This window comes from Megalobrama amblycephala, linkage group LG24, assembly GCF_018812025.1.
Source record: "Megalobrama amblycephala isolate DHTTF-2021 linkage group LG24, ASM1881202v1, whole genome shotgun sequence".
Lineage (NCBI taxonomy): Eukaryota > Metazoa > Chordata > Actinopteri > Cypriniformes > Xenocyprididae > Megalobrama > Megalobrama amblycephala.
In genome coordinates, this window is record NC_063067.1 from 15903278 (window position 1) to 15928319 (window position 25042).

Here is a 25042-nt window from a genome sequence, read left to right on the forward strand (position 1 = left end):
ACTGATTTATAAAAAAAAGCCAAATATTCAATTCTGAAAAAACAATGTGCTGTTTTTGACATTTACTGTTTTTCTTGCAAAGCATAAATGGGTCTATTTACATGAAAATATATATCCATCTTTATATTTTAGGATAGGGATCCCTTACAAGTGTATCATAATAATTCTGTATAATTCGATATAAAAAGTTTGAAAACTCCTGAACTAACATGATTTCCATCTTTAAAATGATATAATATACTATTATAAAAAACATTTTTTAAAAACTTTAATATTTTATTTACCCAGCTGTATTATTCTTTGCTCTCTCTAATGTTGTTTTATTTGCAGCACTATATAGACAGACAGACAGTGTCAATTACATAATGATGGTTAAACCTCTAGCCGTCTGAGGTTGGTTGGATTTTGTGATTAATTTGATAACCTCTTGCCTACTTCTCCTCTGCTTGGCCACAAACAGTTCTCACCACAGAACTAATGCCTGAGCTGTTTTATTCATGAATTTTGTGTAGGAGCTACAATGGGTGGCTTGCACTGTATATCAAGGTTAGGTTGGGTTAAAAATATATGTGTCCTGACAGGGAGAATGGGAGAGGAGAAGAGGAAATATTATGGGAGAGAGAAAAAGCGAGAGAGATGACACATCATTTTGTGTCCGGTCGGTCCTGAGGGTGAAGTTATATAACGTATATCAGGGTGAGAATGACGGAATCGCAGGAGCCAAAGCAGCAGCAGCGTCTATAAATGACTGAATTCATTCAGCAACCTCAGAGTAATATCTAATTCTGTTCATACTCATAACCTGCCTTCATCATCACTGTCGGCTTGGATCTTTTGCTAATCACTCATTGTTTTAATTATCATTCTAAAACTACAGCTCTGTAGTTAAAGTCCTTTCAAAACTCTCCCACTGTAACCCGGGCATGTAATGGATCTGTATTGTGTTTCATTCATTTTGCTTTATTGACTGTTTAGGAGGATCATGATCATGTTTTACAGTAGATGTTGCCTGGAAGGATTTTTATTTCACGCCCTGTGAAAATATGGAGAGCAGTGGGGCTCCTTCTCGCTCTGCGTGAGGGTTTGTGTGCTTGTTTGTGTTTGTGGAATTAATGTGGCAGAAATATGCAAGGAGCGGGCGGTGCGTCGATGACTCATCGCTCATGAGGTCTGTGGATCACACAAACGCACACACGCAGGGCGAGTTTTTATAGTGCCAAGTTTCGCCGGGTTGAAATGAACATAAAGTTTGATTGACCACATTGCGCTGGCCTTCAGATGGAGGAGACTGATTCAGTACTGTGAGCCTGGGATGAGATCTTCTTAGGTGTTTTATGTGGAGTCTCTGCTAAATAATTACTGTATAAAACAGATTATTCCCATCATATTAAGTGTCTGATTGGTTATGACTGATTTAATTCTTCGTGTTTAAAGTAAACTGACAAAATGAGACCTTTTTAATATCTCATTTGTTTCTCTTAGACAGTAACATAAGTAAATGGAGGCTTTTGCTTAGGCATCATTTACTCACTCTCCTCATGTCGTTCCAAACCTGTATGACTTTCTCTCTTCTGCAGAAAACAAAATCATATATTTTTAAGAATGTTTCATACAATAAAAGTAAATGGGGCTCAAAACAGCATTGGACCCCACTGAAAATATCTTCTTTTGTGTTCTGCAGAACAAAGAAAGTCATACACTCTAAAAAATGCTGGGTTAAAAACAACCCAAGTTGGGTTAAAAATGGACAAAACCCAGCGATTGGGTTGTTTTATTTTAACCCAGCGGTTGGGTTAAATGTTTGCTCGACTATTATTTAAAAAATACTATATGACTGGCTTAAAATCAACCCAAAATAGGTTGCAAATTAAAAATCAGACACATAATTACTAAAGGCAACAATAATAATCAAAAGGTGAACATTTATTAATAAGCAATTTAATAAATGTTTATTGTTTAATTAATTATTAAACATCAATAAATGTTCATTTCCAACATATTTTGGGTTCATTTTAAACAAGCAATACAGTAATTTTCAAGCAATAGTTGAGTTAAGCAGGTTGGGCAAACATTTAACCCATCCGCTGGGTTAAAACAACCCATTTGCTGAGTTAAAACAACCCAGTCGCTGGGTTTGTCCATTTTCAACCCAACTTGTGTTGTTTTTAACCCAGCATTTTTTAGAGTGTACACTCTAAAAAATGCTGGGTTGTTTCAACCCGTTTGGGTCAAAAATGGACAAACCCAACCACTGAGTTAAATTTTTAAATGCATTTTTTAACCCAATGGTTGGGTTTGTCCATATTTGACCCATAATCAGCATTTTTTAGAGTGTAGGAAAGACTGTTAATTTCTCAAATGTTTCTCCTATGCTCTTAAAAATAAAGGTCCTTAATTGGGATTGATGTTTCCGTGAAGGACCTTTAACATCCATGGAATCTTTCCACTGCAAAAAAGGTTCTTCAGGTTATAAAAATTTTATTGAAAAAATTGATTGAACTGTTCACTGAAAGGCCATTTTGGGAACCCAAAATGGTTCTTCTGTTGCATCACTGTGAAAAAGCCCTTTTGGAACCTTTATTTTTAAGAGTGTAAGTGGCAATGAAATCAAATGGAGCACATGCTCATGTCTCCTTCTTAGATTTTTCTCCTGAGAAAAAGACCCCAATAATCTCACGCGTGTCTCTTCTAAAGCTTAGATTCAATCAAAAGGCAAAACTAACTCAAACATTTCTTAAGTTCTCCAAGGACCAAATGATCTGAGACATGCTATCCACATTAGTTTTATCGCTGTATACTCTTCTGTTTTTATTTTTCCTAAGGAGACACATCTTATACAACATTGATACTTCAACAAAAAGTCTCCTGAGCCATGGAAGAGCAACTTCTGAGCTATAAATGTTCCTCTGTGCAAACACAACCACAAAAACACACACTTCTGCCATCGTCTGTCCACAATCCAGACATGTGTCATTAGTTCCTGTAAATTCAAAGTTGTTTTGATGTCAGTCACTGGAATTCCAGAGCTTTGACTCGGCTTTTAAACAGATCAAACAGCGATTTTCCTCACCCTGCTGAGATGTTGTGGACTTTAGCTCCAGTGTTATTTTAGCATCATTGGGATACTATTATAGTTTATGTATCTGTTTTCATTTTAAATTTAGTTTTAGTCATTTTAGTGTGCTTTTTTCATTTTTATTAGTTGTTTTTAATATGTCATCTTTATATATATGTATATATATATTTTTTTATTTGATTTTTATTTCAGTTCAATTGTTTTAGTATATCAAATGAAAATGTGAAATGTTGCTTTGGCAACTTGCTTAACTAAAAGTTTCAAGTTTAATTTTAGTTCAAGTAATCAAAAATGTGTTTTTGTGTGGATGGGTAGTTTTAGTTAACATAATTGATTAGCATGTTTTATTTTTAGTACAAAACAGCATTTCTGTTGTATAAGTAGAGTTATACAATCATGGCTTCTGGAGCCCAATTAGCAAAGTACTATTTTTATCTGTTTGTTCACGCGTTTCATCTCTGGGCTGGCATTGTTACCCTTTGTCCCATATAAATCTCTGGTTGGGGTTAATGAGGCTAATGGTTACTAGGTTTCAAGGAAAAGCACGGCACACAGAAGTGCTTTCACCAGAGCCCTTAAAGTGACAACATCAGCGTCAGTTCCAGTCAGACCTCCTGCGCTGGTTCAGGTGATTCTTTATCTCTGTTTTGGGCCTCATGTCTTTCTCCAGCCCCTATATGCCGTTGCATGCTAACTCTCTGGTGCTGTGCCAGTCGAGGGTGGCTCCGGGCCAAATTCCCTCTCACCTTCCAAGCGTGGGCTAGTGGTGTCAGCTGGGTAGAAGTTCTTCTAAGGAAGTTCGTGACCTTCACCTACTTTATATATTTCCCCTTATCATGTTGAAGGAGCTATTATATTTGGAGAGCTTTGTACTGGTGCAGAAAAGGCCTGAATCATTCTGTAATCTTTCCTGAATCGTTCTGCAATCCTGCTACAAAGAAGCACAGCGGGCTAATAGATTTTAGGGGGGAAGTAATATTTATTCTGTGGGAATGGAATACTTTCCTATACAGAGCGAGTTTAATTATGCTTACAGGATTTAGTGTGTAGGGCTTTGCTTAGCTATACTTCAAGTTCAGGGACAAAAACGGCCCCAGAATTGAGCTAAAAATCTCAGAAAACCTGCCTCTGAGGATGTTCTCTAAGGTTAAAAATTAAAGTTTTTTTCCTTTAATGACAGGGTTTGTCTGCATTGATCAAAATAGTATTACATGAAAACAACAGAGGTTTATGGTATGTCATCATTTAGATAGCTTGGGATGGAGAGACAAGACTTGCATGCTAAAGCACTCATAAAATATTTTTAGTCTTTATGGAAACTGATAAATTGTAGTTGTCCATGAACTTTTTGTTAAATCAACATCAAGATGTTAATGTTAAATGTTATATGAATGTATAAGGAAACCTGTAAATCTTAGTTGTGACTGGCCTCCAAAAGTTCATTTTAAATGGTCCTGTGGTATATGGCAAATTAATTTTTACAAATGTGAATCTTCCATATTTTTTGTCAGTTAATATGGGCATAAAACTGCAAGAATAAAATTGTTTACAAATCATTGATAATGATAAGCAGCAAATCAGCATATTAGAATGATGTCTGAAGGATCATGTGACACTGAAGACTGGAGTGATGATGCTGAAAATTCAGCTTTGCCATCACAGGAATAAATTACATTTTAAAATATATTAAAAATAAAGAACAGTTATTTAAATTGTAAGAATATTTCACAATTTTACTGTTTCTACTGTATCTGTCATCAAATAAATGCTGCCATGGTGAGTATAAGAGACTTCTATAATGGTACATATTATGAATTCAGAATAAAGTATGAACTTAAAAAGTATGAAAACAAAGTTTTACTTTCAATTCAATGCATTTTATGCTTAGTAAAGATAAACATATTTAAATAAATGCAATTTAATCCATTTGTTTAAATAATACATTTGCCAGGAACATTTTACGCACCACAGGACAACTTCCCAAAAGAATTTCATGCTGAGAAGGTGAAGGACTTGGGACTTTCAGTAGCTTTGTTCCCAGCTGGGTTACATGATGGGATGCAGAGGGAGGAAGACTTTGGGAATTCAATGTAGGCTGATCCCATACAAGGGTTTGGGCCTAATCTCCTCAAACAGGGCTACAGTGTGAGATTTACCCTCCATGGCAACATGTGCACACGTAAACAGACATAAACACACCCCAGGCCTTCGAAAATATAATGACATTGTATTGACCTGAAAATCTCTGCCTGGTAAATACTGTCTGAGAGACTTTAGATAACAATAGCAGTGCAAAGCCTCGCATGAGAAATGCCAACTCACACACTGTTCGGAGGAGAGGAGCAAAGGGAGGGAAGAGTTGCTGATTAACCATTTTTTATCTTAGCATTTTCCTGTAAGTGCACTTACATAATCGTCAGCTTTTGATGTTGAAATATTTGGGCCAGGCTGAGTGTGTGTGCACTTGACTAGACCCTTAAGAAAGGCTAGTTACAGTTCCGAGATCCCCTTTCCCTGGAATCTGTGCTTCAGTTCTGACATCAAAGGCTAAAGAGCAAAGTGTGTGTGCCCTTCTGATTATGGTGGATTATAGAATAAGATTGAGTCACTGCAGTGACGTCTTTCACTGACCCTTGAGCTTTTATCAACATAATTACAGTCTTTGAGTCAAATTTAGATCTCATACAGTAACTCTGACCTTTAGGAGTGAATGTGCTAAAAAGACATCTTTGAATTAGTACAGTATATGCGATAACGAGTGCTAAAGCAACGCAGGGAGGCTATGCAAATAAACAGTGCTATTATCTTTCAGCATAATATATAATTGGTGAACTAAAAGTTTGATCCACAAGATTGATTATTTATTTACTGAGAAAAGCACATGACAAGAGTTAAAGCAGTGAAGGAAATTTTTTGATTCTATTTATACTTCACTGTGTCACTTATTGTTGTTTTTGCATATAATGCTTACTCATGGGGTGGTGTGACACAGTGGATAAAGTCTGAGCTGGTAACTAAACTTTTTTCTTTTCTTTTCTTTTTGGGGTTGAACCCCACAATAGTCAGTCCATGAACTATTAGCATTATGGCCTTGAACAAGATTTAACCTCATATTGCTTCAGAGAGATTGTTCCTCTGCTAAATGTAGTCACTTTTGGTAAAAGCTTCAGCTAATTTAGGGTTTCCATGTAAAAATTATTATATATATTAGAACTGTCAAGTTTTGTGTTAAGTTTTGTGGTAGGTAAGACTTTAAGAAGTCTCTTAAGCTCACCAAGGTGGTCACTTTTGGTCAATTTAATGCGTACTTGCTGAATAAAAAGGTAATATATAATAATTTCTTTTGGCTTTATAATAATACCAATTGTTTATAAACAATTATTGGCCCGCTTTCACAGACAGGGCTTAGATTAAGCCAGGATTAGACCGTAGTTCAATTGACCCTTCGCAAAGACCCGCCCCCCTTAGTTACTGTTGCTTTGTCCGACAAGCCGTGGCGCTGTCACGCCACACGCAGTGAAAAATACATCGCGGAGCAAAGAGGACACTGACAACACGTCGACAGACAAGACAGAGCTTGTTACTTATGATATTAAACAAAGTCCCAGCTTTCAAACTGTGTAGTTTTTTAAGAAATTCAAACAATAAAAACCGTTTTGTGGCTCTTTAATGTGTCGTGACCATGATCGTGACAGATTGCTGTAGCACCTCAGCTCAAGAGGCTCGTAAACCGATCATCTCTTCCTACGAGTCCATTTATAGCATCAAATAAACATGAATGAACATGAGAATAAATGTTGTTTCAATCGCGGAAAGATGTCAATATACACAATTTTTCGAGTTTAACTCCACCGAGGTTAATCTTCTAACTCCTGACTGCTTTGTCGGACAAAATGGCGGATTCGGCGTTCTGATTGGTTAGATCGCTTGTCAATCAAACTCCCGGCGAAGGGTCAATTAGGACATTTAAGTAGCTTTTATAAACACGCCTCAGAAAAAAACATTACTGCTGTGTATCTTGAGACAAAACAATGACACTGACATATTTTAAGATGTCAGTGCAAGTTTCTTTCAGTTAAAACAGCTCAAACATGCATTTTAGTCTGGGACTAGCTTAAGCCTTGTCTGTGAAAGCGGGGGATTGTTGTCTTTACAGTATCACAGTATATTTCTCACACAGTATATGGTGAATGTGATTTCACCAAGTGCTACAAGTTCCAACATGATCAACATCTTTGTTGGTCCTGAAACAACATTCAACAGTCAACCAATCAGATTTGAGGGACAAGTTTACAGTTTATGTCAATTTTAGGCTTAGAACCAGGGTTAAGTACAACAGTGTTATTCACCAATCATTTCCCTCTGATTTTAGGGATAACTTATAGGGAAGGGTTAGGGTGAACATGATTTCACCAAGTTCAACATGTTCCTGGATCAACATCCTTGTTTGTCCTGGAACAACATTCCAATCAACCAATCAAATTCGAGGGACAAGTTTAAAGTTTATGTCAAGTTTAGGCTTACAACCAGGTTTGAGTGCTTCTACATCAGTGTTTTTCACCAATCATTTCCCTCTGATTTTAGGGATAACTTATGGGTAGGGTTAGGTTTAGGGATATAGATAGGGTTAGGACTATATTTTCGGAAAGGAATGTTGTTCCAGGATCAATTTTGAGGTCTTATTTGGCAAAATCATGGTGACCTGGAGTATATACAGGTCTTTATACATGAAAATATAGATTTTAAGAAAACAGATTTCCATATTTTAGGGTCGTTGGCACCAAATTGTTGGAAAACCACTGAACTAAATGATTAGCTGTTTACTTGTTTGTGTTTTTCAACAGATGAGAAAATGGAAGATGCTCAGTCGACATCACAATGATAGTAAGGTGAGAGAGGCAGAGTCCGACGGGCATGTGATCTGCCCCTGGGCCATGTCACCTCTGCTGGGAAGCCCCGTACTGCTGGAATGTTGCATCTGCAATGGGCCCTTCATCACTTACGGGCACGAGGAGGCATGGCAACCACGTCAACGCACACAGGTCAGCACATAAATACTCACACATACACACAAATTAATTACAGCAAAGGTATGAATATCAATGCATTAGATAAAATATAAAGAAATATAGGACAAACTACACTTTTCAAACGAAACATTTCACAAAAAGAAGTTTCTATATTTTTAAATCATAAAACAATAGACATAAAAATGAAAAAAAGACAAAACATATTTGGGACGCTTTCCGGTTGTCAAACCTAGTGAAACATTTTTTTGTTGAAATGTGTGCTCATTCTCCATTTCTCTTCATTCTTTCTGGACTAGGCTTGATTTAGCCACTTGGTTGTTTACACAAGATAAAAGAGCAGTTAGACACACGGGCCAGGAAAGCTTAGCGTAGGTGCATGTGCAAAGATGTTAATACTATCCCTCACATATTTCAGCATTCTGTTAGCCGGCTCTCCAGGGAGGTTATTAAAGAAGTGGTTATGGGTAATTGCTCTTTCTGTCGTTCTCTCTCTCTTTCTCAAGCTCTTTTTCATTGTCTCTCGCTCACTTCACACAGAAAGCTTGCTGCTTGGGTGGAAAACTCTAAGCCAGATGTCACATGATTTCATTTTTTGCAAACTGTAGATTAAGACTGATGCGACAGTCCGTCTGAAAGTCATTATTTCACTGTCAGCTTCAATCTTCCCACTGTCTCGCGTCTCTCAGTTAGTGAATCTAAGCACATTATTTATGGTCCAAGGCCTCATTCTTTGCATTAAACTTGTGTATAGGTCAAAAGAGACATGCAATACTAACACAACAAAAGAATGTTTTCATTGAAGACACATTGCACTTCTTTTTTTTCCCCCCCAGGCAATGGACCTCTACTACCATGGAGACCCTGAGTCTGATTATTGCTGTCCCTCTGACACCAGTAAGTTTCTTCAACCAGTCTTTTCTTTCATTCATTGCTTCATACTCTCTCTCTGTCTTGTATATCTTCACTCACCTTCATAATTCCTTCATGATCTCTCTTCATTTGCTCATTACAGTTGAGTTCCTTCTCTTCCTTTTTGAGTTGCTTTGTTTCTGCCCTCTGTTTTTCTCTCTTGCTGGTGTAAGCATAACCCATAATCACCTTGATCCATGTAGGCTTAGAGTTGAACCTTTAATAACTATTTTTAGGCAAGTGCTCAAAACAGCACTTCTGTGAATAAAGCACTCCTACACTATTCAATTACAAACACCCAACGCCACCTGATAATGCACCACGCACTTTTATCAAGTGCTTGTGAACACGAATTGTATTTGCTACACTGCCCCTGACACTGATAATGTTACGATGGAGGATAAATATGACAGGAGAGGCGAGGATCCAAATGCAAAAACCCATTTAATAAACAAATTAAGTGAAAACAATGGACTGGGAAATGCAGAACACAAAGAAACCTGAGAACTAAGAACCATGAGAGAGATCCAACCAGGCCAAAACAATGACTGACAAAAAAACAGAGAAACGCAAGGGCTATATATATATATATACACGAGGGTAACAAAGGGAACACAAAACACCTGTGGAAACAATCAAGGAACAAATCAAGGTGAAAAACTACAAAACTACAACTATGGCACATGAGACAGAAAGTTGAACAAAAGTCCAAAGACAAAGATTATTCAATTAGATGAACTTTTCTTTCCCCTAGGATGATTTTAAAGAAAAAAATCTAGTTTTAAAGGATAGAATATAATGGATTTGCATTGTCTTTTTAAGAACTTTTTCCTTTTTTAAATTAAATTAGCCAGAATTTTTTTGGGCTTGTTTTTGGGCTTGTTTAGCATTTCTTATGTAGGAAATGTATATATATATTTATATATACTATAATAATATAACAAATATGAAGTGTACATAAAATATTATTTTCATTTGGAATTTAGGTGTAGATTTATTTTTAAAGAAATTAATACTTATTTTCAGCAAGGATGTATAAAATTGATCAAAAGTGACAGTAAAGACATTTATAATGGTACATATGATTTTCTATTTTTAAATAAATGCCATTCTTTCCTGAAATCAGTTTTCACAAAAATATTAAGCAGCACAACTGTTTTCAACATTGGTAATAATAAGAAAGGTTTCAGCACATTAGAATGATTTCTGAAGGATCATGTGACACTGAAAACTGGACTAATACATGCTGAAAATGCAGCTTCGCCATCACAGGAATAAATTATTTTAAAGTTATTTTAAATTGTAATAATATTTTAAAATATTACTGTTTTTACTAAATAAATGCAGCCTTGGTGAGCATAAGAGACTTCTTTCAGCAACATAAAAACATCTTACCGACCCGAAACTTTTGAACAGTACATTTTTTCAAGAAGTTTATATCTGGTTATTTTCCATGATATCAAGTCAAAAAGGCCTCTAATTAATGACTCAGCCATTAATGGTCTTTTGCTGACACTGTGGAAAGATGATTTTCAAAAATTCCTTAACCATGACATGATTGTATAATACAAGTCATTTAAGGGTTAGGGTGATAAGCTTATCTGAAAAATGGCAAATGAAAAATACTGCAAATAATTGATTTATTACCTTTATCTTATTTGTGTGAAAAGTAGATTTTTCCCTTTTTGTTATGTCACAACACTGAACCTAGAACAGGTACAGAGAGGACAGTGTCCTGAGGACAATTACGATTAAATATGCTTCCCTTTTAAACAAAACATGGAATATGGAATAATGAGGGAATTTTTAATCACTGACATTTAGCAGTGTAATTTAATACAATCCCAATGAAGACGCGGTAACTACAGTACATCTTTAATGTATCTGTTTGTGTTCATATTACACTGCTCATACACTAAATCTGTCTAAATGATCTCATAAGCTCCAGAGTTTCTCCTGATGGAGTCATTGCAGGTGTGTTTGTGTATGTATGCACATGCATTCATGTGAATGTGTGTGTGTCTGAGGGAAATTGCATAATGCTCTTGAAACCAGCGTATGATTCAAGTCCACATTAGTATGCATAATATTTGGGTCCTGTATTTAGCTAAGATTTTACGTAATCCTCATCCTCCAACATAAATAAAGTGTTTGGACACTTAGCCCTGTTGATCTCTGTGTGCTCCCTCTGTCTCTCTATCCTCTCCCAGACCTCTATTCACTCACACACTTCCTATTTACACAAAGAATGAGAGATTGAAAAAGACGAGAATCTGGATGAGATGAGCTCAAGGAGATAGAAGGGGAAGAGAATCAAAATAGAGACTATTGAACTGCGAACTTAGTTTAGTCATTACATAAAACTCTTGCGAAAAATAGAGAACAAAGAGAGTTATTTATGACAGTGATGATAGGGAAAACCAGGGCAAGTTGTCATACAGGGAAGTTGTCACATGTTTAAATGTTAGAATGTTATACACGTTACTACAGTATATTTCGGACAAAACAATGTTTTTTGATATTTCTTATGATTGCATTGTGAATTATTTTCTTCATAATTGTTGTAGTGTTTACATTAAGCTGAAAATGCAAATAAAGGTAAGTTTCCATTGTGACAACTTACCTAATTCAATGTGACAACTAGCCCCTATTAAAGGGTTAGTTCACCCAAAAATGAAAATGTCATTAATTACTCACCCTCATGTCGTTCTACACCCGTAAGACCTTTGTTCATCTAATGATATTTTTGACGAAATCCGATGGCTCAGTGAGGGCTCCATTGCCAACAATGTCACTGAACATCTCAAGATCCAGAAAGGTACTAAAGACATACAGTTCATGTGAGTTCAGTGGTTCAACCTTAATATTACAAAGTGACGAGAATACTTTTTGTGCGCCAAAAAAACTAAAATAACAACTTTTCAACATATCTAGTGATGGGCGATTTCAAAACACAAGCTTTACGAATCTTTTGTTTCAAATCAGTGGTTCAGATCACATAAACGAAGCCTTGTTTACTGACTTTGGCGTATCACGTGACTTTGGCGCTCCGAACCACTGATTTGAAACAAAAGATTGGTAAAGCTTCGAAGCAGTGTTTTATTAGTGTTAGATATTGTTAAAAAAAAAGTCGTTATTTTGTTTTTTTGGCACACAAAAAGTATTCTCATCGTTTTTTGGGTGAACTAACCCTGTAAGATTGTGTGTTTCAGTGTTTTATTATTTTCATGCTCTCAGTGTTTCATCATGTTTGCTTCATCTGAATTCTCTTATTCAGACAGGAAAATACAAAACTAAAGGGACACACTACATTGAAAGTCCTTTAATTGGTCTCAATAGTGTTGCACTCAACATTAAAGGTACCATCGAACGTTTTTTTACAAGATGTAATATAAGTCTAAGTATAAATGTCCCCTGAATGTGTCTGTGAAGTTTCAGCTCAAAATACCCCATATATTTTTTTAATTAATTTTTTTAACTGCCTATTTTGGGGCATCATTAACTATGCACTGATTCAGGCTGCGGCCCCTTTAATTGCTCGCACTCTCCGCCCCCTCCCGAGCTCTCGACTCTATTATTGCATAAACAAAGTTCACACAGCTAATATAACCCTCAAAATGGATCTTTACAAAGTGTTCGTCATGCATGCTGCATGCATACATCGGATTATGTGAGTATTGTATTTATTTGGATGTTTGCATTTGATTCTGAATGAGTTTGATAGTGCTCCGTGGCTAACCGCTAATGCTACACTGTTGGAGAGATTTATAAAGAATGAAGTTGTGTTTATGAATTCTACAGACTGCAAGTGTTTAATAATGAAAATAACGACAGCTCTTGTCTCTGTGAATACAGTAAGAAACGATGGTAACTTTAACCACATTTAACAGTACATTAGCAACATGTTAACGAAACATTTAGAAAAACAGTTTACAAATATCACTAAAAATATCAAGATATCATGGATCATGTCAGTTATTATTGCTCCATCTGCCATTTTTCGCTATTGTTCTTGCTTGCTTACCTAGTCTGATGATTCAGCTGTGCACAGATCCAGACGTTAATACTGGCTGCCCTTGTTTAATGTCTTGAACATGAGCTGGCATATGCAAATATTGGGGGCGTACATATTAATGATGCCAACTGTTACGTAACGTTGAGATTCGCCTGTTCTTCGGAGGTCTTTTAAACAAATGAGATTTATATAAGAAGGAGGAAACAATGGAGTTTGAGACTCACTGTATGTCATTTCCATGTACTGAACTCTTGTTATTCAACTATGCCAAGTTAAATTCAATTTTTAATTCTAGGGCACCTTTAATGCACAAAAACTCTGTTGAGGTAGGCTACTGACTGCGCTTTGACAGACAGCCTCCAAGTTCATTTAGCTCTAGCTCCCCATGAAAATAGTGAAGCACATTGTTGGAGGGCTGGAGAAACTCCGCCCCGCAGATATCCGGTGTCAGATCAGCCCTGGTGGAATGCGGCGGATAGAGAAAATTCTTTCACCTCCAAACTTCCTCATCAAGCGTGTCTGACGCTCTTTGCTCTCTTCCTTGACCCTATGAAAGACAAAACTTCACCGCTCACATGTAAGTTGAATCTCGCAGAATTTATCGCGGAAAGTTTGTGTAGTGGAACAGTTTTTATTTAAATGTCGGTCATGAGGCTGTGCTGGAGGCATCTCTAGGCGCGTTACCTTGGGGGCAGTAACCCGTTTTTAAAACCGTGTTCATATCTATATTGATTTAGTCTGATAAGGGCACTTGACCTTGCCTTTGCCAAATATATGAAACGCTAGTCAGTCTCGGCTTTCACAAGAGATTTGTCAGGATTTACTGCACAATGAGAACTTCAGCGGAAATTAAAGGTTTGTACTAGTTTCAATAACATATTAATCATAATAAACCGGTGATGTGTGTATATTACCCATATAGTTAATATAGCGATTTATTCAAACATCTGGAAGATGGCAAAGAGCCGATCAACCATTAGTTTAAGCAACGTAAGCATGCATATTAGGCTAAGTGAATGTTCATTACATCCTTCATGTTGTGTCATGCTTACTTGCACTGTATCATGAATGATGTCTAAAGTGTCACAATAAAATAGTCTTTTTGGGGTGTATGCATTATATAGGCTATCTTTATTCAATTAGGCTACTGTTGTTCGGTGCTACTATACTAATTGTCCTTAGTCATATACTAGCGTGAAAACAGCTGGACTCGAATGTATTTTGTTGTAAACTAAGCTTTGGGACAGTTCAGTGCCACGAGATATTACAGATCTGTTGCAAAATAAGATGCAGTATAATTACAAGCATTATTATATCTTGAACTAAGCGAGTAAGTCAAGATGTTTTTGCCACAATCTTTTTGAGGCTTGTGTTTTGAGCTTTTATTATAACTTATGGGTTGTACGAGTGATTAAGTTAATTAATAGTCTGCTGGGGTATGACATTGCGTAACTGTGGCAAACTAGGGCATTTATGATCTGACACGGGCTCTAAATGACAGAAGGAAAGAATGCAGAACAATGCTTGAATTTTCCTAGAAGCAAGTTAATGCAGTGAAGTGCGACTCATTTCCGCGAATCGGTTCTTACGAACAGGTAGTTTTGAAAACCTGTTCAAAAACAGTTTCAGACTTTTTTACGTCATATATTACTTCAAACATTTCATGTGCACATATTCAACGTTTTATTTATAAAGATGTCTATTATAATTGCATGTATCCCATTAACATTTCGTCTCACAAGTCAAATTAGGCTGCTATCACTCAACCATCACTATCATCGGTTACATCTCTTTATTCAGACATGTCGACAGAGATGTTATTTAATTTAATGAGTTTCGAGTTGACAGAACGGTTTGGACTGATTCAGTTTGATTCGTGACTGAATTGTTCGGACTGGTTTTGTAACCGGGTTCAACCGATTCATTTGAAAGATCCGACACAAAAGAATGGTTCATTCGCCGTTAATCCAGTTAGTAGTTTTCCAGTGAGTCCTAAAGTTTGGCTCGAATCCCTTTGCTTTTGTCTCATTCATGCGTCATCTGTCACAACGAATAAAATGGCTCTTTGAGAGAAAATGTGAGGTAAAGATCGAAATAGTGAGCTGCAGTGGGATTCGTTGATTTGTGCACTCGTGAATGGCAGTGGTTGCTTTTGGTCTGATGAATCAACCCGATCTGTCCAGGGGGGTATTCCAGAAAGCAGGTTATGTGACATACCCAGGTATGTTTAAGGGTAAGTAAGCGGATAACCTCAATTTTCGGTTCCAAAAACGGAGGTAACTTTCAGGATATGTAGGCTAAGTAGCCATAGCAACTTACTCTCTGAACATAACCTTCTCCGGAGTTAGTTTACTTCAGATGTGTTCAGCACAAATGATTGCAAATAGATGGCCATATGTACTAAGTATGTAAATAGCCATTTTGTATCCAGGTAACCTCGAGTAAGCATGGTTTGGGTTAATCAACCGAGAGTTTAGGCTATGTTTGACAGTAAGATAACCTTGCTTTCTGGAATCCCCTCATGCTTTCTCTTTATTGTTGTTATACTGAACATAGTGTTTACATTGAGAACGTGCAGCAGGATTGGGTCTGTATTATGACAGGCAGCCAGGGTTTTTATTTATTTATTTTGTTAAAGAAAGGTGCAGTGTCTCATTTGCTCAAGTTTTGTATCGATTTAGTACCCTTTTGACGTTCCTCTCAACAGAACATGTAGTCCTACTCAGCTTGTTAGATCCGGGAAGATCTTGTTTTCAGCTGTCTGTATGTAGCATAACATCAGATTTTGGGGCGTGACGTGCTCGTGTACCCTTCACTCACAGCTGGCCCCTCATAGACGTCAAGGCTGACTCCTTCCAAACCTGTCAAAATTAGCTGCGGAACATACGCCAGACCGCGCCTCCTCAAGCAGAGACTTGCGTCGGGACACGCCTCCTCTCTAAGAACACACACACAAAGCCACGCCTCTTGGTGGAACGTGATCTCTAGCTCCTCCCCTCCTTCACTCCCTGCCTTTTAAATAGTTGGAACAGTAGTGTAGGAGTTCAGTAGCGCTTTGTGTCTTTTTGGTTACGGGCCCGGAGTGGAAAACTACAGCAATGACAATTCAAACGGAGACGAGCGTTCCAGCTCCAGACTTGACCTACTCTAAAACAAGAGGACTAGTTGCTAATCTCAGTGGTAGGCTTTGTTTTTCAGATGAATGGAATCTCTTGAGCCAACTTTAGTAAAGTAAGGGAAGAATATTAAGTGATCTTTCTTTTAAATTTATTTTTTCTCTCTCTTTTGTGCAGCCTTTATGAAACAGAGGAAGATGGGACTGAATGACTTTATCCAGAAGCTTTCCACAAACTCTTATGCATGCAAGCAGTAAGTTTATTTTATGTAAATATGTAAAGAAATGTGAAGTTGTTTTTTCTGCTTTGATATTTTTTGTTGCAAAAATTATAATTATTTTCAAAATATACAATTATAGCTATAACACATTCAGTTAAAGGCATAAAATGCATTTATTTTGCTGAAAAAAAAAATATGTAAAAAAGTTATTTTTTTATTTACTAAATTTTCCTTTGCATCTGATCATCAATCTCTAATCTTCTTGCAGTCCTGAGGTCCAGTCCATCTTGAACTTGACACCTCCACAAGATGCTGAACTGATGAACAGCAACCCTTCCCCACCGGTATGTTGTTTGGCCATTGAAAGCATGTGTGAATATGCATCTTTCTACAAAACAATGTCTGAATCATATCTAATCATCTCGCTCTCTCCTCTCCAGCCAAGTCCTTCTCAGCAGATAAACCTCGGTCCTTCTTCCAACCCCACGGCCAAACCGTCGGACTTTGACTTCCTCAAGGTCATCGGAAAAGGCAGCTTTGGCAAGGTTCTTCTGGCCCGCCACCGCAGCGATGAGAAGTTCTATGCAGTCAAGGTGCTGCAAAAGAAAGCCATCTTAAAGAAGAAAGAGGTATGGGATCATATAAAGCAATGCATCAAGCAGTTATATTTAGAATGCATTGGTTGCATAGGCACCCTGAAGTATGTTAGACCTCTTATCATGACCTCTAACCTCAGGAGAAACACATCATGTCTGAGCGCAACGTGTTACTGAAGAATGTCAAGCATCCTTTCTTGGTGGGCCTGCATTACTCCTTTCAGACTGCTGATAAACTCTACTTCGTACTGGACTACATTAACGGCGGAGAGGTGCGTAATTTAATTTGCATTGTTTTTAAGAAGTTACACAGCAGATAGTTGAATATTTGGTCACACTTTGGTCCAATTCTCATTATTAACTACGACTTTTGCCTCAATAAACTCCTAATTACTGCTTATTAAGGTAGTTGTTTAGGTATTGGGTTGGCTTAAGGGATGTAGAATATGCAGAAATATGTGCTTTATAAGTACTAATAAACAGCCAATATCCTAGTAATATGCATGCTAATACGCAAATAGTTAATAGTGAGAACTGGACCCTAAACTAAAGTGTTATATGAATGGAAACACTACTTTTGGCGAGAACATGCTAAAAATTATTTTTCTATTTATGGAGCTGTGGTGTGCCAACTTTTTGTGTAATTCTTGTAGAACAATATTGACAAGAAAGTAGAATAGTCGAAGGAGACAGTGAGGTAGATGCAGACAGAAAAGGGATATCCTGTCATGAGAAGCAAAGAGGAGCGGCTGGGCTCTGAATAGGAAACTCTCCTCAGGAAATGGCTGGGAGGGGAAAGTGTGTGAGGTTGGGGGAGCCAGATTTAGCAGCTGTGGTGGTTTAGACTCGGTCTAACTCAACAGACATCTCTGGGGGGGGGTTACGTTCTCATTTCCTGCCATTGTTCAGGATTGCAGAGTCTAGAAAGCCTTGATTAAGTATGCTATTCAGGATATGGAATTCACAGTTTAATCTTTCTCTTTGTCTTTCCATAGCTGTTCTATCACTTGCAAAGGGAGCGATGCTTTCTGGAGCCACGTGCGCGGTTCTATGCAGCCGAGATTGCAAGCGCCTTGGGGTACCTGCACTCGCTGAACATCGTGTACAGAGACCTGAAACCCGAGAACATTCTCTTGGATTCACAAGGACACATCATCCTGACCGACTTCGGTCTGTGCAAAGAGAACATAGAACCCAATGGAACGACATCAACATTCTGTGGAACACCAGAGGTAAATGGCGCACACTTTTATTGGTATACGGCGGCTGCTTTCAAACAACGCAGTTGCATTTGCAGTCAGTAAGCGAACTCGTCTTGATGTTTTTCCTTTTGTCTTGCAGTATTTGGCACCTGAGGTGTTACACAAGCAGCCGTATGACCGGACGGTGGACTGGTGGTGTTTGGGTGCAGTGCTGTATGAAATGTTATATGGCCTGGTGAGTAATTTCAGCAAAATAAATGCATTTCATGCCTTTAATTGAATGTGTTTAAAGGGTTAGTTCACCCAAAAATGAAATTTCTGTCATTAATTACTCACCCTCATGTCATTCCAAACTCGTAAGACCTTCGTTCTTCTTCGGAACACAAATTAAGATATTTTTGATGAAATCCAAGAGGTATCTGAACCACACATAAGCAGCAACGCTCCTTTCAAGGCCCAGAAAGGTAGTAAAGACATGGTTAAAATAGTCCATGTGACTACAGTGGTTCAACCTTAATGTTATGATGCGACGAGAATACTTTTTGTGCGCAAAAACAATAACTTTATTCAACAATTTCTTCTCTTCCCTGTCATTCTCTTATGAAAGAAATTTCATTTTTGGGTGAACTAACCCTTTAACTAATTAGCTTGAATTGAATTGGAATTGAATTGAGTGTTTTTTACATGATTGCTGACTGTTTATATGGTTTCTCCACAGCCTCCGTTCTACAGCCGTAACACAGCAGAAATGTACGATAACATCTTGAACAAGCCACTGCAGCTTAAACCCAACATATCTAATGCTGCCAGACACCTGCTGGAAGGCCTGCTGCAAAAAGACCGAACCAAGAGACTGGGCTTCACTGATGACTTTGTAAGTGTGTTTGAATTTTAGCACAATGTGTGTGTATATATAATTTGCCTTATTATATTAAATAGCAGTTTGTTGCTCTTATATCTAATGTATCTTCTGTTTCACTTTTGTAGACTGAGATCAAGAACCACATGTTCTTCTCTCCCATAAACTGGGATGATCTAAATGCCAAGAAGCTCACGCCACCCTTTAACCCTAACGTGGTATGTTCCACTGCTCTTCCTGTTTGACTTTGGGTTATGACCACTTTGCACTGGATGTTAGAGATAAAAACGACCTAGTCATGCTGGCACGATTTACGATAAGAGGACGCACAGCTGAATCCAGCAATGCAAATATTGCTACATCTAATCAGTTTGTTTTATGTCATTCTGTTGTTTCAGACGGGGCCTAGCGACTTGCGACACTTTGACCCAGAGTTTACCGACGAGCCGGTGCCAAATTCAATCGGCTGCTCCCCGGACAGCGCTCTAGTCACAGCTAGCATCACTGAGGCGGCCGAGGCTTTCCTGGGATTCTCTTACGCCCCTGCCATGGATTCCTACCTGTAGCCCATCGACGCAGAAACGCCATCCCATAGACCTGTAGCTCATTACCATGGAAGCACTGTCCCATGGAATCACACCTGTAGTGCATCACTATGAGAAAAGAAACCCCGTCTCATTTCCCTGCCTCCAGATAGGGGGCATTTGCACATGGCATATGGCAGCTCAAAAGGCCTTTGTTAAAAGGCCTGAGTTTTACACATTAAAAAAAAGACTCGTCATCTTCATCGTCTGCATCCAAATGCACGATTTCTCCTCCGCTTTCACCCCGGGTTGTGTCAGTTGGGGGAAAAAGAAAGAGAGAAGATTGATGCTGATGGACGTTTATGTACTTTTCCTTTCTTGAGATTTATTTCCATCTTATTTACTTTAATAGGATTGTCTGTGCTAGACTTCATTGTTTTGGATAGATTGAATGTGTGTGTATGTGCCTTCGTTTTAACACCCCTTCACACATGTTTGTTTAATCAAAATCATGTGATCTGGCATCTCAGTCTGTGTCAGATATAAATACAGTCAACATGACGCTAAAACCACTAAAATATATCAGCATCTGATGTTTCTGTGATCTTTCAGTTTTGCATCTGGGATCAAGTTGCACATTTATCTTCCTAATTTAAAGAGCACTTCCTTTATTTGTGTTTTTCTTGTTCTTTTGACTTGAGCAGAAGGTGCTAGAGGAATGTGCTGCTGGTGTTTGTAGATACGCACCTGGACCAAGGAATACGACGTCTCTGTCCCACCTTAGTCTTCCTAGGATGTACAGTAATCGTACAGCTCAGAAATGGGCCAGTTTGTCTGAACATCACATTCCATTGAATAAGACTTTATGGTTATTTAAGTTTGTTTGTATATTTTAAGGTCTATGTATTAGTTTTAATGTATATGGAACAAAACCTAATGTATGCTTATATGTAACTATAAATGTACTGTAAAATTGTAAAATGTTTGAATCATGTGACCTTGTTTGGTTCGCAATAAAACTTTATGGTTATTTTTCCCCAAAACAACCTTTGCATTTTGTTTTTTCCTGTAGAAGACAATAAGTAGATGAAACTATGACATTGGGTCATATAATTTAACAAAACGAAAATCGTCATTGCTTACCTCAGCTGATCAAAGGTCGCTTTTAGTACAGTGTTGTGCGTCACTGTCCCAAACCAGTGCTCACACCACCCCTGCACATTGAACTCCGTCTTTAACCAAGCATAATTCAAATTTCTCTGACAGCTGTCAATGTTTGCATGTATTAACTGCGGCTCCTGGAACTGCTTTTCTGAGACCCGGTGTAATGGGCTGAGCAAGTTCACCAGAAACGCTGTGCCTGAGGCCTTAAACTAGGTCACGCATCAGCGAAATGACTGGTAGTTTGTTAAAAGTAAACCTGAGTATTGCTTAAAAGAGATTTTAGAGACATCCTATGCAAGATACACAGGAAATTATTAGCTGTAAAGATACTTTGGCTTTAAACAGGCCAGCGTGGCTATGTGACTGTGATAATGAAAGGTTACTAAATATAACACTTATCAAAAACATGCAAATATGAGATGTGGTATCATAAAATCTAACACCAGAAATTTGTTTATGTCTTATATGGGACAACATTGCATTGGACGAAACTAATGAAATGGGTCATACACAAATTTCACCCTAGATATTCCATGGTCAACTGTAGTATTGGATTGTGTAAGCTTTCAGGAACAACACCAACACAGCCACAAAGCGAAAAACCAAGTAAAGTCTGAAGAGCTGAAGAGTTTCAAACTTCCACTGGCATTCACATCAGCACAAAAATTGGGCTGTTTGTTTGTTTTTATAACAACAAAAAAGTTCTATTTTTGGCAAATTTTAAGGCCCTTTCTCACCAAAATGTGAAATGAATAAGCCTCAGGCTGAAGAAAATTGACATTCACACCTGTACAGTAGAGGGCGCAGCTCAAACAAACCAACACTGGGTGTAAGCCACCACCAGTGTTGCTAAGTCCGCGGTTTTCCCGTGGAATTGGGCTACTTTTACACTGTACACTGTTTTTCATGTCCGCAGGTTGAATCGACCCCAAATAACGTGATTAGCCCTTGAATGTGAATTTTACCAGCGGAGCCCCATCAAAAACGCGGATTTTACCCCCAGAACGCAATTTTTACCCCCCTGCATTTTAACACTTCGGTTCCATCGCCCTAAAGTCTATGGGTATTTTGAATGGGTTTTTGCTAAATCGCCTGAAATAAGGTCTGTGGTTAACAAAGCCTCTAAATATTTTCATGTTTTGATCTATGACATAAAACACACCAGTTATAACCCGCCTGTGATTTTTTTAAAAACTTTATTTCACATTAAAAATGGTGGTTGCTAACAATTTGCTAAAAGGGACTACTTTCTTTGGCGGGGACTTTAGACGTCATCATGACAAACAGGACATTTGGACAGCATTTCTCATGAACAAGTGAATAAGTATTCATACACAGCACAGATCATAATCAGCGAACAAGTTTTTAAATAAAGTTGTTTTTTAAATAAAGTTTGAGGAAGCTTGGTGGTGGTGACGTTGATCCGTAACCGCGACCATGGTGTGTTGTAGTCCGTTTATAGCCTACTGTTAGTTTTTTATATTTGACGACTTTATTTAGGCTTCAAAATGTATAAATGTTGTGTTAACTTGTAAAGATTATCTTAACAGACAAAACGTGTAAGTGTCATAACCCTTTGTTAAACTCCAAAAGTCTATGGGAAAAATGCATAGGCTTTCGATCGAGGGAACCCGTGCGCTGCTAACTTCCGGGATGGCTTACAAAAACACGTCATCCCTGAGGTACTCTAGTTTTTTTGTAATTTGATGAAAAGCTAATACAATACTAAGTATAGTGTTATAAATGTACATACACTTTTAAAAAAAATGAAAATATAAAAAACTTTGCAAAATTTACGATGGTGATGACCGTTAAAACGCGTCATCACAGTCCGTGAAAAGGGTCCATTGGGCTAGTTTTGAAAATCAGTTGGGCGGGTTTTGTTGTGAAAACCTGGCAACCCTGGCCACCACTGGAGCAGTGGAAACTTGTTCTGTGGAGAAACAAATCATGCTTCTCCGTTTGGCAGTCTGATGGGCGAGTCTGGGTTTGGTAGATGCCAGGAGAACTGGAGAACCTAACTGCACTGTGCCAACTGTAAAGGTTGGTGAAGGAGTGATAATAGTAACGTTATGGGGCTGTTTTCAGGGGTTAGGATAGGACACTTGCCTCCAGTGAAAGGAAATTTGAATGCTTCAGGCAGCATACCAAGACATTTTGGGCAATGCATGCTTCCAACTTTTTGGGAACAGTTTGGGGAAGACCCTTTTCTAGCAGGACTGCACAAAGCAAGGCCCATAAAAACATGGTTGGATGAGTTTGGTGTACAAGAACTGACAGGCACAGAGCCCTGACTTCAACCCAGTCGAACACCTTTGGGATGGGCTGGAATGGAGATTGCGAACCAGGCACTTACCCTCACAAATGTTCAACTGGATGAATGGGAAAATATTCCAACAGAAACACTCCAAAATCTTGTAAAAAGCCTTCCCAGAGGAGTGGAAGCTGTTATAGCTGCAAAGGGGGGACTAACTCCATATTAATGATATGTATTTAGAATGCAAAGTCATTATGGTTAGGTGTCCCAATAGTTTTGTAGATAGATAGATAGATAGAGTTAAAATCTGAAATCTCTTGTCCGCTAGCGCCCCCCAGTGTTACTTTTAAAAAAAAGCCACATTTGTTTTTTAACTAAGCATGATTTGAAGCCAAACCTTTAACAGAATTCAATAAAATATCTTGATATGATACATGTATGCAAATATACACATAAAAAAGTTGTTCTATGCACCAAATTTTATTTCTGTTCACTTTCAGATTTGTGTTCCATCAATGGGTTTGCATTTACTTTGGGTTTCCAGCATGGAGGGAGGTTTGTATTTATTTATTTATTGACTGATTGTGATGATTTGTAAAGATTTTCACCTGCACTTAATCAATTTAAGAAATAATAATTACAAAAAAGAAAAAACAAAAAGAAACTAGCCACACTGAGTCAAAGTTTGTGTGTCAAACTTGTCACTCTTTCATGTAATTGCAGTTCTCTGGCCAGTAGATGGCAATATATCATCAAAGAAAGCTGTTCTGGAAACAACACATTTTTTCATAAATTGAAAAAAAAAAAAAAAAAACATGCCTGGGTGGTGCTATTATTCTCGAAAACATGGCATGTGAATTCATTAGCACTGCATACCAGTACAGTTATGTCTATATGTGTATGGAAAGGACAGCTGCTACACCATAGCAGATACAGTGTCTGATGACTCAAACTCATCTTATCTGTGACACAGCAGACCGCCATGTCAATGTCAGCAGCATTATCACAACCATAAATTAACTTTCAGTCAGATTAAACATTATATAATGTATTTATGCATACATTATGCAATCTGGATTATATATTTAGATATTATTATAACCTATTAATATGTAATGAGATTAGATAAACTGCTAATTATATAGGTGAATTTAAGCTAATTTGGCCACTTGATGATTAATTGACTCTACTGAAGATCCATCAGATCCGGCAGGCTTATATTCTAATATGTAGAAGTGTAAATTACACTAAAATTGCATTTTGCATCTATGCATGCAGTGGTGTTCTGAAATGAGGAGGCAAATTCCATACAGTTCCATACAAATTCCCCCCCCCCCCCCCCCCCCTATTTGTTAATATATAAATCAAATGTAAATTCATGTCCCAATTGCACTTAATGTGGTCACATTTTCCTGGTTAAATAAACATTACACCATAAAAGAGAAACCAAATACAATTTTATTTTGTATTTTAACATTAACTACCCTATTGTATTAATGTTCTATTTATTTAAACCAAGTATAAATCTCATCAATTTAGTTTTTTAAAGCATTTTACATCTATTCCAAAATAATAACTAAAGCCAGTAACAATTTAATATATTTTATTTGTGAACTGATGTTTAGCTGTTCAACAGTCATCTTATGTTCGGATCATCAGTCATCAAGCTCGGTAAACACTAGACACGAAGATTTACCTTAAATTTCATCAAGCTGATTGCTCACTAAAACCCCCTTACAGTCATCATGTTTTCAGGCCATTACAAGTTATACAGTATATTACCGCTTTATGTCATGTCAAAATCAAAGTGGCTGAGTTCTTTACTTTTTAATTAGTCTTCCCATTAACGCCATAATGTTGTTCATTCAGACCAATTCGCGAACGTGGAACATGCACGAAAACAAGAGGCGGGGTTTATCCCAAGAACCAATCATATCCAATCATAACCAGTCATATCCAATCATAGCACGATGGAGGCATTGCCTCCTCCCCCATTCATTCTCAATTACCCCCCACCAAACCCACTGCTCCTTTAGGGGGTCTGTTAAAAGTCAATGGGCTCAGGGGAGGCAAG

General features: G+C 37.7%; 1 protein-coding gene across 4 annotated transcripts in view; it reads left to right on the top strand.

Moving 5' to 3' along the window:
• sgk1 (serum/glucocorticoid regulated kinase 1) overlaps nt 1-20590 on the top strand; it is a 32504-nt gene extending 11914 nt beyond the window's left edge. Inside the window, exons 5-15 of one of the 4 annotated variants that reach the window (XM_048177533.1) lie at nt 7921-8118; nt 8940-9000; nt 16324-16399; nt 16635-16710; nt 16807-16995; nt 17103-17234; nt 17958-18194; nt 18304-18399; nt 18883-19038; nt 19152-19241; nt 19422-20590. In XM_048177533.1, the coding sequence (XP_048033490.1) occupies nt 7921-8118; nt 8940-9000; nt 16324-16399; nt 16635-16710; nt 16807-16995; nt 17103-17234; nt 17958-18194; nt 18304-18399; nt 18883-19038; nt 19152-19241; nt 19422-19589 (1479 nt within the window). In that variant the 3' untranslated portion in view covers nt 19590-20590. Of the gene's footprint in view, nt 1-7920; nt 8119-8939; nt 9001-13364; nt 13608-13647; nt 13886-15509; nt 16211-16323; nt 16400-16634; nt 16711-16806; nt 16996-17102; nt 17235-17957; nt 18195-18303; nt 18400-18882; nt 19039-19151; nt 19242-19421 lie in introns of those variants that run through there. The other 3 variants (XM_048177536.1, XM_048177535.1, XM_048177534.1) reach the window with 3 other exon arrangements.
• Nucleotides 20591-25042: the final 4452 nt, after the last annotated feature.